Source organism: Stegodyphus dumicola, chromosome 4 (genome assembly GCF_044657685.1).
Source record: "Stegodyphus dumicola isolate Sdum_Otavi_A_Nest chromosome 4, ASM4465768v1".
In the NCBI taxonomy this organism is placed as follows: Eukaryota; Metazoa; Arthropoda; class Arachnida; order Araneae; family Eresidae; genus Stegodyphus; species Stegodyphus dumicola.
Window position 1 is genome coordinate 84039247 of NC_140771.1, and position 21228 is coordinate 84060474.

The 21228-nt window shown below is 33.7% G+C and overlaps 1 protein-coding gene across 1 annotated transcript in view; it reads left to right on the plus strand.

Annotated features, from left to right (window-relative positions):
* The window catches only part of LOC118182198 (beta-1,4-glucuronyltransferase 1-like), a 451694-nt gene that overhangs the window by 58386 nt on the left and 372080 nt on the right, over nt 1-21228 (plus strand). The window contains exon 3 of the mRNA XM_085814254.1: nt 6799-7818. Coding sequence (XP_085670380.1) covers nt 6799-7818 — 1020 coding nt within the window. The remainder of the gene's footprint in view (nt 1-6798; nt 7819-21228) is intronic.

Consider the following 21228-nt stretch of genomic DNA (forward strand, 5'->3'; position numbering starts at 1 on the left):
TATGTACGTACATACGTCGTACAGACGCCACGAAAAATTCTCTTCAGAATTAATTTTAAAGCAGTTTTATAATTTTTTTGGAGGAAAAGAGTCTTTTATTCTGTCCTTACGTACAGATATGACGCGAAAACATCGTTAAATTGCATTCGAAAGCGGTCAAAATGGATATTTTCGTTGAAATATGCTGCCTGCAACTTTTCGCGATTACAATACTTTCTTTTTACTTCGTACAAGGAAGTAAAAAGCAGCGTATCTTTAGTTCCGATAAACAGGAATAAATAAGTAGGAATTGATTTTAATATGCGAAAAAACTGTATTTACATCAAGTGTCATCCACTACAAGTTTAAAAAAATGTATTTGAACTTGAGTGGATGAATAAAAGTATTTTGTTAACGATTGAAAATTTGAACAGTTATAGGGAGAGTGTGAAGTGATAGTAGGAATTTAAAATCAAGCAAAATAATATAATTTTGAAATGCTGGAATTGAAACTTTTCTTCAAAACAAACATGTAGTTTTTAGATATTTCCCTGCACATACTTTTGATATTTTTTTAGTTATTTGTTTATATATCAAGAAGAGCGACAAATTTTTTTGGAGGAAAAGAGTCTTTTATTCTGTCCTTACGTACAGATATCACGCAAAAACATCGTTAAATTGCATTCGATAGCGGTCAAAATGGATATTTCGTTGAAATAAGCAGCCTGAAACTTTTCGCGATTACAATACTTCCTTTTTACTTCTTACAAGGGAGTAAAAATGACAATGAAATACGTCAATCTCTTAAAAACAGTGACATAAGAAATGCGATGAAAAATTGTTGCCAAACCCATATTTCTAAAAGAATGAAAATATTCAAAATGATGCGATTTCATCAAAAATCTATCAGCAACAATAAGAAAGAAAAATGGTTACCCAAATCACATTTTTAAAGATGTGAGAAGTGTACTCGGAAGCTTCATTTAAAAAATTTTTTAAAAAGACAAAATATTATCATTTTTCCAAAATTCTTTTTGTAAAAGCAGTCGCAAGGATGAAAGTTTAATGTGTCAAAAAAAAAAAAAATCTGTGCATTTTAAAGTTTTACAAAATATAAAATAGATAATAAAACAAATTCCACGTTCGGACTTCCAGATGCCCATGTTCTAGTGGAGGACAACTTACTGAAAATTTAATGCCCCTAGGTACCTTGTATTTCGCAGTGTGAGAAACATACATACGTTGATGCAGATTCTTCATTATTTAATTTCTTAAAATATAATGCAGATCTCTAATATTTAGTGGCAACAATTTTAAAAGTGAACCGACGCAAAATGCCAAAACGAAATTAATAGGACTTCTGGGCCAACACCCTTTGGGATAAAAAATTCTGTAATTTTCCTCCATCTGTAATTTACATTAAGAAAACGAGTCCCCTAAATCTGAAAATAAATTAGTCCACGTAATGTTTTATTTTCATCTTACTAACAAAAGCAATCCCTCTCAAAATACCTGCGAAGGTGATGCCGAACCTTTCTCTCTAACTGTCAAACTTTAACCGGTGCCTTCTTAAATCAAATGCCTGCTTAAATCAAAAACCCACCCTTTACGGCGAAGCTAACACGAACGATCTACGATCTCGCCGAGTTGGCTGCTTATTCACCTTCTCTAATTGTTTTTGAATGATTTGAGGCTTAAGGTATAGCAGAGACAACAGTTAAAACAAACGAGATTCAAGATACAGAGAAGTAGAAATAGAGATACCTTCTAGATACTGTAATGTCAATATTAGATGTATTCTCATTGGAATGTATTTTCCTTTTAAAGAAATAGTTATCGGTCATATATCCCTGACTGATTTCCATTTGTTTTGTGTTTACAGTAACAGCGTTCTTCGGAAATGAAATCAGTCACATAATTTTCCCATCTCGATTTTCCGACGAAGAAATTAGCAGAAAAAGAGGAAAAATACTTTAGGAAGTACCTTCCTTTATCTTACTAGATGAAAATGGAAAACCTAATATTAATTTCCTTTTTATTTTCTTTGTATTAGCAGTTGTATTATAAATCTATCTATTTTTAAGATTTCACAATAAATAATATATTAATACTATGCACTCTTTATAATTAACTGCGTTCCAAAAGGTAATAATATTTTGTTTGTATTAAGACTTTAATTCTGATTCTTCTTCGAAATGAGGAAACATTTTACAAAAATTTTAATTGGCTCGATGTTATTCGAAAGCTTAGGGCTTTATTAAGCATGCATGCATGCGAAAATGGAAGTTATTATTTTTTATATTAATACAAATATTTAATCTTTAACTTCTACGAAAGTTCCATCAAAACCGATTAAAATTAAATTATTTGCAATTCATTAGAAAATAAAGAAATTATTCTCAAGCAAATTTATAATACCAAATGTTTCCCATCTATTTTCATTTTATTTCGTCGCATGAAATCAATTTGAATGATGAGATTATCTGTGCTGCCAAAGAAGACAATAAAAATGATGGTAAATTTACTTAATTAATCAACTTGATTAAAATTAATACTTTAAAAGGATGTGTTAGTTCTTTCAGACACGTTATTTGGACAAATTAAGAAATGAAGAATTATTTTTCTAGATATTTTCTTAAACACTGAAAAAATTCTCTTGCCTCATTCTATCGAAATGGGAATTATTTGGTTCAATAATTTAAGTTGTAAGACTTTGCTTGATTAATTCAGTATCTGAATGTCTTCCATGTAGCAAGCCAGAAGAAAATTGTGACGTATCATTTTCTATTTTCCGAACAAAATGCGATGAGAATTTTTAAGTTAACTAAGCAGCTAAATTTAGTATTATTCGGTAGACACCATTTAATGTAATCGCGGTTAATGTTGTTCGGATATTGTTACTGAATTACCGAAGTACCGAAGAAATTAAAAAAAAAGGAAGAAAGAAAAGAAAAATCCATGAAGAAACATCTTCGAAATTTTTTTTGCCTAATTTTTAATGTTACATTGGCATATTCTCTTTCAACAAGGGATGCCTTCCAAGTTAAGAAGTTAGGTTAGATTAATTTATTACACCAAAGTATTTGAGGGCTATCTGCCTAAGGGAAAGGATGCCTTCGCGGAGAACTAATCCAAATATTAAGATTGGGAGTTCAGCATCGGTTCAAATAATCTTCAGAAATACTCTGCACAGTTCATAAATGGACTTTTACACCAAAGACATTGTGACCACTTCATGAACAAATTTTTAAACTTTTCTAATTAAAATGCTGTGAAAATGCTTATTTGTATGTTTCTAGTTATATTTATATTAAAATTAGTTAAATTCCGTTTCTGTTTGGAGGAGCATTATTTTCTCCTCGTTTAATGCTATCATTTGTTTAATGTTATCTAATTAACCGTGGGCAAAAGTGATCACATTAGGTGGCGCCAACTGTAATGCTACTAGTAGTCTGCTATCTTATGCTTAGAGAAATGAATTGATTTATCTCTAAGCTTCTGTTATATAGTTTTACGTAAAACTAGCTGAAGTAATCTGCTTTACCCGGGCTCTACGCAGAGTTGAAGAGGTTTCATTTAGGGGATTGAGGGTAGTTTTTTCGAAACCTCAGGTAGACAATGAATATTCTCTTATTTTAGTTCAAGATCAATTGTGCACAATTTTACAGAACTCGTGTAAAACTGTAGAACAATGTAGAACTAACACGATGCCATGTAATGGTATTATTAAGAACTGGTATTTACTCTTTTATTCATTATATCAGTTTTTGAAAATTCACCAACCACTTTGGCCGATTTCTGCGCCGTTTCGAAATATTCGCAAAAGCACTTATAGACTAGCAGTTTAAAGGGGTAAATTTTACTCCTCCCAGCCAATTTAATGATTATTGACACTAACTGCTGTACCGGTGGACCAGGGTTCGAATCCTGGAGAAAGCATGGCTGTTTAAGCGTATAGTATTTGTGCGGTAACCTGCACTGAAAACACATGGCGAGCAGGAAGTTTTCTCGAGAGGCTGTGGTAAGGGAAGAGGAATGGAAGAACACTCAGACTGCAATCCCGCTGGGTTCTTGCTCAAACTTGCGGCGAAACTGCACAATTAGTGAGAAGGATCTGTACCTGTACCATGAGCCCACCAGCGGCCGAGCGGTAAAGTCGCTGAACACTGGTAGTTCGGTCCGAGGTTTGAATCCCGCGAATGGGCTGGCTGCATGGGTGTTTTCGTGGTTTTCCCCATGTGTAACGTGTATACGAGCCAGTTTCCCTTAGAAAGTCCTCCATGAAGGCATCCCTCCCCTTAGGCAGATAGCCCTAGTGTGCTTTGCCATAATTAAATACACCACACCACACCTGTACCATGAATGATGAGTTTCAGGTGTCCTTTCCACCTCTACACCTATATCTGTTTAAATTATGCCTTAAATGTTCTACACTGTTCTAAAGAGTAAACGAATACTATACTACGTAACGATTTTAGTAAAACGTGATAGCGAGAATGCAACAACGGTGTTGTGAACCAAAAATGGGGATGTAAGCGCAGCGTTCTGATATAAATGTCTTCAGTGTGGATTCCGTAGAGTAGTTTTTCGAATTTCATGTAGAGAGTGATCTTCCTATTGTTTTGAAAAGTCAAGTGTGAAAAATTTCATCAAAACAAAATTGTACATTTCCAACACACAATAGACACCAACAAACAAATGGACCACTTCTTTTTATATGTAATTGATTTTAACAAATTCATATAGTGTCATTTTACTGTCCAGTTAGTAATTAATAATAAATGAAGTGAATCCTTGTTTATTGCTATTATATCGTTTAGTTTCTTAAATAATAACAGAATTGAAAGCAAAATTAAATATCTTACACTTTGTTGAACGACAATACCGCGAATGTGGAAAAAAAATGTATACTTTAATTCAGGCAATGGCAACACATTTCTTTTAAATTACTGAGCTGTTTACCAAACTCGATAGACAAATATATTGCGTTTCGCCAAGTGCCAGTGTGCTTCTTTTGTATCTCCGATTTTCCTATTAAGTTTGAAACATTTAAGCTTTGCAGAGTGACAACACAAAGTTTTACCAATTAGTATCGACTACCTTATAACAGATTTTTATAATAATTTCTGAAAAAAAAAAACTTCCACAATATGCCGAAATTTCCTCTTTTTACATACATTATTTACCGATATTAATTTTGCGGTCGTTTAATATATAATGATTATTTAACGGAAAATTGCTCTTTGAATCGGATGGAAAGTTTTGAGTACTCTATAATGTGTGAGAAAACACAAACTAAATAACGCGTTTGTCACTCTGCAAAACTAATATTTATTTATGTTTCAAATCTAATTAGAAAACGCTGCGATATAAAGGAAATGTCTTGACAATCGCAATATGTTTGTTTTTTTGAACTTGATACGTAAACTGAGCAATTTAAAATAAATATGTTGCCATTCCCGATTTAAAATACTTTTATCTTCCACGCGACATTATTTTGTTGTTCAGTAAAGTGTAAGATAATTAATTTTTCTTTCAAATTTATTCTGTTATTAATTAGCAAACTACGCGATTTAAAGCAATAAAGGCAGATTCATTTCGGTTATTATTAATTATTAACTGGTCTCCTGAAATTGCACTAGTTGGATTCATTAAAATCATCTCTCTATATAGATGGAGGCCCCGGAGGCGCAGTGGCTGGCGCGTCACGCAGCAGCACCACAGGTCCGGGGCTCGATCCCCGTGCTGGGCAAGGTTGACTCAGCCTTTCATTCCTGGAGTGGGTCGATAAAATGAGTACCAAGTTCACTTTGGGACTAAACACCGGGGGGCCTGCTATAAGCTGACCACTTGTCCAGGCCAAGATGCCAGAATCACCGGGGAGCCCACGTTCTAGAAAGCAGATATCAGGGCACTGCCGGCCATGGCTCCTTCTAAGGGTTGTTTGTGCCGCCGAGTTAAGTTTATGTATTATAGATGAGTGTCCGTTTGTTTATTTGTGCGTATCTAGTGTGTTTCAAATCTAGTGTTTTATTTCGATCTTGATAAAATTTTATACATTTGGCCTTAGAAAGTCCTCCATGAAGGTAACCGCACTCGAGGTCTAACTGCCCCGTCTCCGAAGGTATATAGCTCTTGAGTGCTTTGTCATATCCAAATAACCCATCTAGGAGCATGGCTACAATTATAATTGTTTTAAAGAAAAATATTTTTATTTTAAATTTAGTGCTACGTATGAATGTAAACAATGACGTATATCATTTGTTAACTCTGTTCTTGTTCTGTTTACATTTCGTTAAATTTCAATATTTCAAAAAATAGTTAGTGCTTTCAGGAAAATGTCTGAATGTTTTTACCCTTGTAATGATTTATAAAAGCATTAAAACAAAGTACATTGATACATGTTGTTATGGGGGAAAAAACTGCTTTGATGCACTTTTCTTGCAAAATAATTGATATTTTAAATTTATATATGTACAAAGTATTTATTTAAACGAAGGGCAAACAATTCTACGACTGAAATTGAAATCTTAAAAAAAAAGGGGAGAGAAAAATATTCATATGTTATATATTTAAATATATATATATAAAACGTTTAGCTGTTTTCAAATTGTGTGTTCAGCCCACACGCAGTTTGAGATTTCAGACCACTGACTTACAATATCGTTTATTGTTTTACCACACTGTTCTTGTTTTGTTTCTAGTCTGTTGAATTTTGTTTGAAAAAATTAATTTTTACTAGTTTTTAACAATATTTAAGAATGTTTTAATTATTTTACAAATGTAGTGATTTATAATAATATTTTTTCCCTGATTTAGGTGATTCACATGACACTTCTCAGCCGTTTGGAAGCAAGAAAGAATAATAATCTCAGGAACGGTGACAAGTCTGATTGGCAAAGTCAACAAGAATACCAAGAAGCTCAATTAAAGAAAGATATGACTCGAATGCTTGAGACGATAAAGCAGAGCAGTGTTTTGGACTCGAGTGGTGAATACAGAATCATCAACTTTGTCATGAGAGCAGAAAACTTAGGTGTTAAGAATAACATTCGCCAAGATCTCAGTCTAGTCACCCAATCCACCATTAAACATCTTGTTCATCTCGAGAGTATTCTAAGCCGATGGCATGGTCCAGTATCAGTGGCCATTTTTAGCCTAACACAGGACATTCCTCTTGCCATCGATGCTATTTTGAATCTTAGACGCTGCATACCGGCTGCCCGCTCTAACACTAGTTTCCATCTAGTCTATCCACTTAATAGTCCGTACAATAAAGCTCCTTCACCACAACCTCTAGTCCTCGATCCATGTGAAACAGTGAAAGATAGAATTTCTAGTTTCAAAATATCAGACAACTACGCGCATGGCGTTCCTTACCCCAACAATCTGTTGAGAAATGTCGGCAGAAGAAATGCACTTACGGACTTTATCTTTGTTATTGACATTGATATGGTTCCCAGTGACAACTTGTACTCTGATTTTATCGACTTTGCCATCACCAACAAACTTTTTGTTGAGTCCCGGAAAGATGACAAAACGGTGTATGTGGTGCCAGCTTTCGAAGTTAAAGAAAGCGTGGATGTGCCCCTCGATAAGACTGGACTCTTGCAGTTATTGGAGTTGATGGAAGCAAGACCATTCTATTTCGAGATGTGTTGGAAATGCCAGAAACATACTGATTATGAGACCTGGCAGAAGGAACCACCTAGTCCAAAGCTGAGCGTCTTATTTGAGGTGCTGTGGAGAGACCCCTGGGAACCTTTCTACATAGGCCGTAACGTCGCCCCCTTTTATGACGAAAGATTTCGACAGTACGGATTCAATCGGATAAGTCAGGTAATCTATTTCGATTTTCATTAATGGATGGTTAGAAATTTTATCTAATTTGCTACATTTCTTATGCCTACGAAAAAGAGAAAATAACAACTCAGAATACTTTAACCGTTTGCCATTCGAAAGGTGACTCTTTGTCTCCACTTCACTTACGGCTATAACTCGAGTGGTGACTCTCGATCACACCTCGATTTGACGTGATAATTCGAGTGGTAACGATATTTATTTAGATTTGGTTTAGGTAATATCGCTTCATGAGTGTATCCAACAAGGCATGCGTATAAAACAACTGCTAATTTTTACGTCGAATGCTATATCACTGTGCATCAAATTTTGAATAACGTAATCCTTTAACTGAATATGAGCACATGGAAGGTCGAAATTGGTATCTGTAATTTGTTTTATTGTCTGTTTGATATTTTGTAAAGCTTTAATGAATTTTCAATTAACAATCTCAACGATTTCAAAGCGAGCAATGGCAACACTTGACGGAAAAAACATTTTTATCACCAGCGTGCGAGACTGTCTATCGGAAATTTAAAGATATGTTGTTTTTAATATTTTTAGCCCAAAGGGATATTAGCCCAAATGCTCTCGAAACGTATATCTGTGTGTAAATGAAAAAAAAGCAACCTTTTGGGAGTAATATTGTAGGATTTCCTTTATTTCCCTTAGTTCAAATAACCACTTACTCAAATTTTTGTTATCTTTCCTAAACTCCTTAACTTCCCCTTGCCAGGATGCTAATTAAAAGTTAAGTAAAATAAGTATTTAAAAGGGTGAATCTTGGAGTTTATTCAGAGCGTGTTCTGGCTAGCCAGAGCACGTTTCTGACCTTGCTGTTACGCGGATTCGCTGGTACCCTTTTCGCCATTTGAATAATTATCACCTAATTCATAATAATATCATTATAAATTAGGTCGAGTCAACCTAATTTAGCCCTAACTTAAAGTGGAAGTCCAGCACTACTCGTTTTAAACTTGAACTTATTTGTGTAAGAACACTTAAGTTCCACCGCAAGTTGTCGGTGTTATTGTAAAGCATGCAGTATGTGAATCTCTGTTCATAGTTGAAAATAATAAATCGTTATTTTCACCTTCTTCTGTGCTGGTATTATTTCACACTTCATGCCTGTAGATTAGCTTATGTGGCCAAAGAGATTTAAATCTTATAATGTAAAATGTGAAAGCTTTCAGTTTTTTTTCTGTTTTTAAATTAATTTTTATAAATACATTTTTGACGTTAGTTTAAATTCGTGGCAATTGAAATATTATTTCAAATTTACGGAGCCCAATAAGCATGGAATACGATGTAGGAACTAGCTTTGTGAAAATAAGTTTGATTTTTCGTGAACGAAGAACGAAATTACGTCTACTATTGTACATTATGTGTAGGATACTGTTTACTTTCTTGTGAAGTGACGGATAATGTTATATATTTTTTAAGACTGCTACAGCTTCATTGCAGATGAGACACACTAGTTTATCCTTTACAAATGTAAAAGAATAATTCTGGGTCCACTCATCTTTCAAAGAGCGACATTCTGAATCAACTTATAAGGCACTTTCTCCCTCCTTTGCGCATGCCTTCATGGTTAACTGGAAGTCCGCTCTACATGTTTTCGAGAGGTCTGAGGTTTGAATCCCGCCGAGGATACTGCACATTTTTCACGTTGCAGCATCGATATAATCAAATAACTCTACAAAGTTTTTTAGTTGGCATTTTGATGTTGAAATATTTTACGAAAGTTCACAATAACCCAAACAATTACCTGCAGCACTTTACTTTTTAATATTTTCACTCCTATTCACAATAACGCTGTCCGTTCACCATCTTTCCATTCAACGATAGAGCAATCAGTAATATTAGAGCTCGTGTCCACAGACAAGCATAGACAGACATTTTTCTATTTGTTGTGTGGTACCATGTATTATCATTCTTCATCCTTCTCGCAATCTACTAGTCTGATGTTGCACTCATTCCTGCTAGCCATATTTCTTTTTGTCTTTTTTTGCTTTCTTGTCTGTAATAATTACTTATGTCAATGAACCAGTTATGTTTATGGTCCGAATCTCTACTGTCATTTTTCTTTTCCATTATCCTGCCAGAATGCAAATTAGCTCCCGTGTATTTAAGTGAGGGTTTGAGATTATTTCGTCAGAGCGTGTTCTGCCTGCTGAAGCCTGCATTACTGTTACGCCGGAGTAGGCTTAAGAGCCAATTTCCGCGTTGAAATACTTCTGCGTAGCTTTTTGCTAATAACTATTTAGATTTATTTTTAATTTAAAATTTTACTTTTGAGTTCGTCTGTAAGTTCTGGCTGATTTATAAGCACCAGTAGGGCCATCTAGTGAACTTACTTAGTTTTAAATAAAATGCTCTTTAACAACCGTCTTAAATTCTGTTTCATACTAGACATAGCGATAAGTCGCTCTCTAGGCACATCCCTATAAATTAAGTATAAATTCCTTCGCACTTCCATATACAATTCAAGAGCAAAGTTACAGAAATTATGTATAAAATATATGCATCATAGAAGTATATGTTTAGAATTCTCGATATAATGTTGTAAGTGTTGACATATATTTCTCTATTTTTATCAGTCTTTTTTCAGTTCCTCATATCAGTGTTCAGTTTTCTTTATCAGATGGCTTACAAAATTTATTTCTTGTTCTTTTATTATTAGCGCTTTGTCTTGTTAATTGCGCTTTGTCTGTCTGTATACTAAATATCACACTTATATTTTCGCACTTACGCCACATAAAATTCAATTCAAAAGCAAAATCACAAAATATTTAAAAACAGAATATCTTTAGAATTTCCGATATCCAATCTCGTGCGCTGGAGATAAAAATGTTTTGTTACGTACAGTGTTTGTTGCTACTGCTTGCTTTCAAATCGTTTTGTTAGTCAAAAATTCATAAAAGTTTTACAAAATACGGACTTCCAGGTGCCCATGTTCAGGTAGAGGTTATTCAAAATTTGATGGCTCTAGGTCCCGTCAGTTTTTGGCAGTGCGAGGAATATATATACACAAACAGATTCTTCATTATTTAATTTCTTTAAAAATAATACAAGGCAATAATATTTGGTGGAAACAATTTGAAAAGTTATACAGCCGTTTATAGTGGAGCACGCAAAAACCCGTTTCGAGACAAATAGCCCATTTGGGTTAAAAAAAGGCATTAAAATGGCGATAAGTATATGTATTTACAAAATGTTATGTAACTTCTGCATGCTTTGCGCATGCAATCTTAAAAAAATCTTAAAAATCTTAAAAAGAACTTTCTTGCAAATTGTCCTGAGAGAATGCATACGAAAATCAGTTTTCTTCTTCCTGTTCTTTAAACTGGCTTAAAATTCCCTCACAGAATTAATAACCACTTTGGCAAACGCTGCGTTAGCGGGGCGTTATCCATATGTCGGCTCCTGCATTAATGCAATGTTTCATAAGCTCGTTAAACTTAAAATAAATCTTCAACCTTTCTGCCGTCTGACTGATTTTACAATGTCGCGTTAGTGGAGTCATCAGAATGGTGTCGCATGAATTAGTTGGAAGAGTCAGTTGTTTTATGTCTTTACCAATGCCGTTAAATGAGAGTTTCCATTTTTTAAGATTCTTTATTCGTTGTGAAGGACAATATTCTGGTTCAAATGAATTATGTCTTAAGTTATGTGAAAAGGAATTCGCTTAAGATTTTGAACGTATTTCGCTTTTTAGTAAATGATTGTTAGTAAATGAGAATGCTTTAGCAATGGAAAAGTATTTACTCTCAATGTGAGTTTGAATAAATTTAAACTTACAAAAACAAAATAAAATCCGTTTTTACGTTCCATGAATAAAATGAGGAATCTTTTAAGTAACCGATCTGGTGCGAAGGGCGTCTTCCAAAGCGCTAGTTTTATTCCTTCTTTAAATGATTTTCTGAAGAATTGTACTTAATACAATCAATCATCGATAAAGTGAACAAAAGTTCATTATTTTAGAAAATTAACGCAAAAAACTGAACATTTTAGGTCAAAATTAACAAAATCCTCAATCATCCCTGAGAAAATAAGAATGATAAAACATTGTTTTTGACTTCCTTGTTTCTAAGAATGGACTTAGAGCGAAGTAGAAAATATTGATTCACTAGTATTTATATGGTCAAATATGTTAATCAGAGTCCAAAATGTTAAAAACAATGCGCATGTTGTTGAAGGAAAATAGGTATAATTATGGGGTTAATTTTTTAACTTCTCTTTCACAGTATATATAATGTATACTGTTAAAATCTATGCGCGTCTGTCTGTCTGTGGCATTATCTTCAATGGAACGGTGGGGAGTTGTCTTTCAAGAAAGGTGCCTGCCCCAGATTCCAAAAATTTGTGGAAAGCCATTTTGACCATCTCATCTTCGTACTACTTTAGTCAGCCAAAATATTAATTAAAAACTCAAAAAAAAAAAAAAAAAAAAAAAAAAAAAAAAAAAAAAAAAAAAAACCGCTAATTTTTGCCCTTATATTTTACAAGTGGCAACAGTCTCGCATGCTGGAGCTAAAAATATGCATTATTTTGTAAAGTGCTTCTTCGAAATCGTAGAGTTTGATAATTAAAAATTTGTAAGTTTTGTAAAATACGAAATAAAGATAGCATTGCGAAACATTAAACATCATGTTATTATATAAGGGTCATATTCTGACGTTGAAGAAAGCACGCGCTTGAATATGATGTCACTCTATATCGAAAATGTTTCGTTGATGTCAACATTTTAATAAATGATGTTTCAAATGTTCAAAATGTTTCGTTGATGCCATGCTGTTGGCAACTTTTTTGCCTCAAGTTAGGAAAATTGATATGATATGTTATTGCCAAGTTGATACTTTTATTGATTTTGAGAAAAAGTTGTTATATTACATTAAATTTAAAAAATCAGTTTAAAATTTTTAAAAAATCCGAAATCTTTCAGATTTTATATTACGCCCAAAGGGGCGCTTTTTTAATGTTTTGATGTTACATATATTTATTAAATATCATGTTCTTCGTACTTAAACTACATAAAATTCAACAGCAATATCACAAAATATTTAAAAACAGAATATCTTTAGAATTTCTGATAGACAGTCTCGCTCGCTGTAGATAAAAATGTTTATTTCCGTACAGTGTTGCTATTGCTCGCTTTGTAATCGTTGCGTTTGTTAACCAAAACTTCGTTAAACCTTTACAAAATATGAAATATATAATAAAATAAATTCCAAATTCAAAATTCGGGCTTTCAGGTGCCCATGTTTGGGTGGAGATTACATTATTTAAAATTTGATGGCTGTAATAATAGGTACCGTCGTTTTTTCACAATGCCAGAAAATGCATACATTCAAGCAAATTCTTCATTATTTAATTTCTTTAAATATATTAAAGGGCGATAATATTTGTTGGGAAAAATTTAAAAAGTGATACGCCATTTATAGCAAACCGACGCAAAATGCCGTTTCGAGACTAGTAGCCCTTCTGGGCTAATGCTTCTTTGGGCTAATCATGACGCCATACGTATGCGTATTAATCTAAAGTGTCAACCTGTCTGCCTATCGACCTACCTACCTAATTTATATAAATTTCTTTCTCTCTCTATATATATTTGCCTATCTATTTGCCTATCAATTTATTCATTCATTTGTCTGTTTATCAATAACTGAACAACGCATGTCAATTAACAATGAATTCATAAACATGTTTTCAAAAGATAAAAGTGATACAAAAACATCACTCTCAATGGATAAATGTAGATGTGTGTGTGTGATTATGGCAAAGCCTCGAGGGCTATCTGCCTAAAAGGAGGGATGCCTTCGTGGAGGACTTTCTAAGGGAAACTGGCTCGTATACACGTTACACATGGGGAAAACCACGAAAACGCCCATGCAGCCAGCCCGTTCGCGGGATTCGAACCTCGGACCGAACTACCAGTGTTCAGCGACTTTACCGCTCAGCCGCTGGTGGGCCGGATAAATGTAGAAAACAGAAAATCAAGTTTTCATGGTTTGAGTGATGATGAAATCATTCTCACCATAGATGCAGACAACAATAAAATTTGCAGTGGCTGGAGTAAAGCTTAGGTTGCAAATAAAATAAACCATGCGAATATTAAGCCATGCTGAAGTCTTATACCAAACTTTATTTTATATTTAGTGCTACGTCCTTATGGTTCTCTTACACAATACCATCTCCAGCGTTTTCGGCCCCCTAGGCGACCAATGCGGTTAACGCTACGTGTTCAGTATAATACAATAGCTATATAAAGCGAAATGTAACTTCCTTTCTTGTAATATTTAGTTGTCACTTTTAATATTTAGTTTGGTGTTACTTATGATTGGTCCTAGTAATCCAATCGAACAATCTAGTAATCTTGCAGATGTGGATATTTGTTGTTTGGTTATAACCATGACTTTATCGAGTTTCAATCTAAAACTGAAATAGTCTTTCCTAGACTTCCAGGACCTCTGTGAGATTCTTCTTCATTAAGAAAAGGATAGGTGTTGGTTATCTCGCACAAGTTCAGCATGATTACTGTACCGTTTGTGCAGTGTCATTCCTGTACTCTTGAGTATTGCAGCTGATTGAGATTGAAGCTATTTTGCTGTACTCAAAGATTCAGCTCCATCAAGGACATAGTCCATATAAAATTATTAAGTAAGACTGACATAGCTAATGGACCTTCATCAATCGAGAATTGCTTAAGGGTTCTCATGGATAAGTTACCCTAACTTAAGGGTTCTCATGGCCAAAGTTACCCTAACTTAAGGGTTCTCATGGCTAAGTAACTAGCTAACACTTTTTGCGAATTTTATACGAACATACTCAAAACATTATAAGTTGGAGCACCCAACAAAAGTAATACACTAATGTTAAAACTGTTTATTAATAATAAGGTTGAAAAGATAATAAAAAAAGGTTGCTGGTGCAACGATCAGGATAACATGACTGACATGTAGAGCCCATTGATAAGTGAAGCAGGCGGAATAATAATAAATAAATGGCTAAGTACGAAGGACTAACTGTACTGTAGGTCACATTCTTAAACTCGTATATTTTCATAGGTGCGTCACTTTTTTTTTCTCCACGGGATTCGCTACAAGCATATCTTTTCAGAGTTAATCTCAATCATTCTATACATTCTTCCGATATCTGCAGTAAATGCCAATGGATACTTTCGAAATCTAAACATGATTGAAAAGAGATCATCTTTAATGACTCCTCTATTACACTGTAAGGAAGTTAAGAAAATTCCATTTAGAATCCATGTCTTTGTCATTTTATGCTAAACATGATACAAAAACACTCTTCTCAATTTAGTTGTTTTTTGACAGCGATATATTTCATGATATGGCACATTCACTATCTTAGGCTCATCTTTCTTCTTAACGTCACTCATATGCCCAAGCTCTTCATACTCCTTTAAAAATCCTGATACAGACTTAAATATTCAGGGTTTTCATTAATCGTTTCCACAGTAACTTCAACCTTTCAAGGGAAAAATCTTTGAATTTCCTAAGCAAATAGGGTCCTCTTTCAGCGACATTATTACAATGTATCTTCCTATCATTCCGCTTATTGAGTGTGCAAATAATATTCTTCACATATTTCTGTTTCTTTATATTTCAAAACGAGTATTTCAACATTCTCTTATTTCCTAGAAACCTCTTAAGAGTTTGGTCTAAATCATTGTCCTCTTGAACAACTTTTCCCACAGTGAACTCTGTTATCGTTTACCGATGACGGCCCACCGGAAACCACAAACACAGTATTTTGAAGAATAAGATTTGAACATTTTAGCTGGAATGCTCCGATCTTAACAATTCATGTAATACTTCTGCACTCAGCATGTCCACTAGTTCGGGTATGTGAAATTAATTACCAGATAACTTAACACTGTAAACAAATGTCAATTTCCTAGATGGAGTTACATTTGTAGTTATTTTCGACACAACTAAAAAGTCCAAATTTCTTATTTAAGTTTTGTCCTGACTGCTTACTCTGCATTTTGCTCTTAAAGACGCATCATTTAAAGCTGATATAATTACATAAGTTTTTTCTTTCCTTAATTGTGATAAATCCATATATCTGCGCGATAAAAAGGGGCATTCAGAACCTCCGTCAAGCACGCATCGTAATTTGACTTCATTTCCTGCCTGATTCGATAAATAACAAATTGTAATTCTTTTTTGTAAGCCATAACTCAAGAAAGCTAAGCTCTTAGGCACGAATTCTGCAGATGAGACCTTCAAGCTGTGTTTTTATTTTCATTCGACAGTAGCCCTTTCATCTCTACTGGTGTTTGATTTTTTTTCGTTTTTTCTTTTGATCTAAAAAAACACATATTGGAGTTGTCGAAAAACTAGTTCTCATTCGAGAAATGGAAGGCGTTATGATGTCGTCTTCTACAAAAACAACATGAAATAGTTTACATAATGCTCGTTGCCATTTCCATGTCTTAATATTTGTCCATGAGGAGAGGTCATGCGCTAGCTATATCAAATTTTGTTTACAAATGACCTGTTTGAAAGAAGCAGTTTCTCCGAATGGTCATTCCTGACAAAGTAAAGACTTAAGGCAGTACTCTGTATATATTATTTAATTATGTATGCACATATATGTAATAAAAAATAAAGAAACAGGAAAGGAAGAAAAAGTAAAGAAAAGACAGAGAAGACGTAGATAAGTATCTTAAAATTTCAGATATATAGCCGAACGTTTTGCGTATTTTTTTCCCTGGAAGGGGTTTTGGTTTTCCACCCCATGTATTGAAAGAGTCAATTTATGTGTGTGTATTATTTTACTCTTTTGCTCCAACATTCATAGCAAATAATGAAAAGAAGAACGACGGAAAATTTTGAAGCTATTCACCAGAGACGATTCAGAGGAAAAGGAAGAAAAATTTCTTCTATGTTTTGCAGTTCAATTTAAAAGGTATTAGGCTGGGCATAGCGGAACATTTTTTTTTCTTCCAATTTTTGATGTCTCTCGATGATAACTTTGAAAAGGTATGTTATGTAGGTGAAAAAGATTTTTTAGTTTTTGTATCCTTTTTTTGTCTGATACTAGCTTTTCCTCTTTTCGCTTCTGATTTATGAGTTGAAAGATATTATTTTTTCCCCCTTTTCGTATGCACTTTTTGTTCCCCAAAGGGATTTTTAACTTAGCGAAGATAATTGCTTTTTCCTATTCATTTATCGCGGTGCAGGGAATATATTTGGAAAAATTGCTCTAAAGTATCTGCGCATTTTACGTTCTCTGTTTCTTATTATGTGGCACATTTATTAAGGCTTAAACGGGCCATGTTTACCTTCGAGGTATTTCTAACCGTTTCAGATAGCATCTACTGTGTCCTGATTTTAAAAAATACATCGCATCGTCTATTTTCCCCCTTTTCTGTTCTTAAATACCCATATATTTTAATATTTCTATTTTATTCAGCTCCAAGTTAAAATGGTAATGCCAAGAATTGAGAGCATAATTTCTATTTTAAATGACTTGAATGGTTATGAGCTTTTAAACCCTTTTTTTATCGCTTTATGAATTTTACATTTTACTAAGTTTATTTCTAAACATTTGCGGCATGAATGCTTTCGTTAATAAATCATACAATTAAATTGCTGTTAAGATGTATATATCTTTGTGAAACTGTACACGAATAAATATATCTCTTCTATTAAATAGTGAAATCTGTTGTATGTATGTATGTCTGTATGCCCCTCGCATTGCGGACGAACGGCGACACTTTTACTGACTTTAAGACACCCAGTTTTGAACATACGTACTCCTGCACCAGAAAGAAAACAGGCACCTCGAAACCAGCATTTTCGATTTCGAATTTGTTTTTAATTTATTTCATAGGTTGTACGAATTTAATGAATTTTTCATTAAAAACTTCAGCCATCTGAAAGGGAGTAATAGCAACACTGTTCGAAATAAAGCATCTTTATCTCCAGCGCGCCAGACGCTTATCATTCTGCAAAATGCTAGTAGTAATGCTTTAAAAACAAAGTGTTGCTATTGCCCAAGAATAAGATACATTTATATTCCTTACGCAATGTGTTGCCATTCAGTAAAACGTTAAGATAAATTTAATCGGTCCGCTGTAACATAGCAAACTAAGGGATTGGCAAGCAATAAACGCAGTTCTTAAGAATATTTTTTCTACTTTTTAATCCAGTAAATTTAAATGAAAACGTCTTAAAATCACGGGATGTTTAATTAAGAATGTTACATTTTTTATGGAACCTTCAAACTATCAATGAACTTCTGTTTAATATAACTTGAAACATATAAATACCTGGCTATACAAACTATTGTCTCTTATCCAGGAAATGAATATTTTTTGTGCGCAAGTTTCCTTCTTTTCGAAGTGTCGTATGCGCAGTTGTCATTAAATTAATCCGGAGGGCGATCTAAATATCTTCCAACACTCCTTTTCTATCAATAACCTCTAAAGAGGATTTTGGCTCGCTGTGTGCTTTGAGTGCCCCCTTGCCTTCTAAGCCTCCGTGCTTTCTCCGAGATCAGAGCCTGAGTCCTTCGGTACGGCAGTCAGTAAGCGTCACTAACCACTGTATCGTTTGGGCGGCAACCAGTATTTACAGTGGTCACTTAGAGAAGGTACCTCTGCAAGGAATCTTCTTCCACCTTATCTCGTGACATCGTGGTGTAATCGAAAAGCACATTCAGTTAGAATTCGGAAGGTTGGGAGTTCGTTTTCCGGATTCTACAGAGTTCTGTTCATATCGTAACCATTTTTAAATACCTTAAGTTCCTGCCCTCGTTGTGATTTAACATTCGTTATCTTTAATACAGTATTTCCTAGCACATTGCCCTCTTTTTTTTTATTTAATTTTATAGTCCGAAGTTAGAGAGGGGAAAATTATCCGAATAGTTTAATTTCCGCTGTTACAGTAAGAACATAAATCAGAAGTAGTCATGGATAGACTACCAGTAACTATAAGAGTATCATTTATTTAAAAAATACATTCCAATAAGAATACATAATAATAGTAACATGCCGATATCTGAAGGCAGTTGAGCCGGACATGTCGCGCTGCAGTTTAGTTACTCTGTAAAACTCCAGGAACACCTCACATGAATGAGTTTTGATGGCAGTTCCCCTGCACAAAATACCTTTAAAAATAAATGCAAGGGGAAATAAAACGGAAGAAATATTAATGCAAGAGTGTAAATACAAAATGAATACACTGAATATAAATAAAAATAATCAAGGGAACGGAATTTACCGATAAACTAGCCTCAGAGAGAAAAATATGTAAAATAGATGAAGCGGAAAATTATACAAGTTTTCTATTCTAAAATTTTCAGAATATAGCGCCAAGAAGGTTATGGAAAATATGCATGGAAATACGGTATGTTTTAAAAATGCTTAGTTTTAATTTAAAATAACCAGAAATGTCTTATTTCATTTATTTATTGCTTCTCTTTATTATTTATATCTTACTGTTATTCTTAACTGCCTCAGCTGGCGAATGTTAATGTCGGCATATATGAATAACTTTCCTTTGATCTAGCGATTTTTATGCTGAGGTTCGAAAAATCGCAGCTTCATTTAATTATGTTTGGATCTGTCTAAAAAAAAGGCGCATGTGAAATGTAAACAGTTATGTTTTGAGAGTACAGATGTCGGGAAAGTGCACTTCAAGATATGTTTTGTTTATTTATGCAAATGGAACTGTGAGATATTTTTTTTGTAAAAGGATAACATTTCTCTAAGAACCGTCGATTTGATCTTAAATGTTAAATATTAAAACATTGCTTGAGAAAACATTCCCGGAAAAGTTCATATATTTTTCTAAATTAAAAATGTTTAAAATTTTAAAATCAAATCCAACATTAAAAGCATAGAATACGCCTAATTGTGTCATTTGGAACGTGAATTGAGGCCAATAGATAAAGTAATTCATATAGTATCTGTAATATAACGCCGTAAATGAGTGTGTTATTGGTTATCGTAAAGCTTTGTGTTGATACTATGTGTTGCTATTCTCAAAAGATTTGTCTTTCCAATTCAATAAGCAAACTGCGATTTCAATGAAAGTGTTGTGACTCCCCGACTTAAAATATTTGTATCTTCCACTCGTATGTTCATTGTTCTTCAACAAAGCATAAGATATTTAATTTTTCTTTCCTTCAAATTTATTCTGTTACCAGTTAACAAACTAAGTGATTTAAAAGCAATAAACGCAGATTCGTTTCAACAGTCAACAACCGCAGATTCGTTACTAACAGGGCCCGTGAAATTAGAAAAAAGAAAATTAGTGAGCTTCAGTTATAAGTTTCTGAATCTCAAAAGGGAGAGAATATCGCGAATGTTCTCCTACCTCTGTAACTGTGACTTAATTTTAACGAACTTTAAGGTTTGATTTAGAATTGTAGCCGCGTAGAATTTTTATGTGCGCAGCATTGCTTGTACAATGCTATAAAATATGCTTGTAACTTTAATGCTTTATTAAATATTTTCAAAGTATTAAATCATTCTTGTGAATTCTCATGAATCTGAGATTTTAGCAAAGGAGATACTCGCCATCTGTGGACTTGTTTATAGAAATGGTAATGGAAACCTCAAGGTGAATATTCACTGTTCCTATATTGAACATTTTGGAATAGAAGATACTGTCTATACAAGCCTCCTGCAAAATTTAAAAGAAAATTTTATTGTTCGCTTCCAAGGCATTGAAAAATGGAATGTGCTGGCCTGGCGTATAGAAAGGCTGAGCAGCAATATATCTCATCTTGCTATTATGATGCAAGAACAGTTGATTGCATTGAAGGAGGATATACAAGAAGAAGTTTTACTCCAAGCACATGTGTACGCTAAATTTTAATGTTTTCAAATCATCCAAGAGAAATATCCCCGAACTAAAGATTTTTCTGAACACTATTATTCACTTTTTCCTCTTCTTACTTAGCAGAATTAGGCTTCAAGCAACAGTTTACGACGGAAAACAAGAAACAAGTTGAATATTTTTGGATGAGGTGATTTAAGCAATTTTAAACCAAATATATATATATATATATATATATATATATATATATAAAAATGCATCATTACGTCAAGCGAATATCACATTAATTAAAATCAAACTTTAATTCAAAAATGTAATTCGAATCTGTGACTTTTATTGTGTGCGGTGTGTGAAATCGAATTTCAATTGAATGTGCATTTCGGTGTTTTTCAATTATCCGTGTCTTGGTTTCTCGGCATTAGCCCGAATGATCGAAAGCGCACTGTATTTGTAAAATTAAAAATAATAATAACACAAGAAATAACCTTTTTAAACTCTTTTTCATAATTTTAGGCGAATCTTTCAAGTTATTTATGTGTAATTATCCGAATTATTATGTTTTATGCTACATATTACAGAGAAAAATATAAGG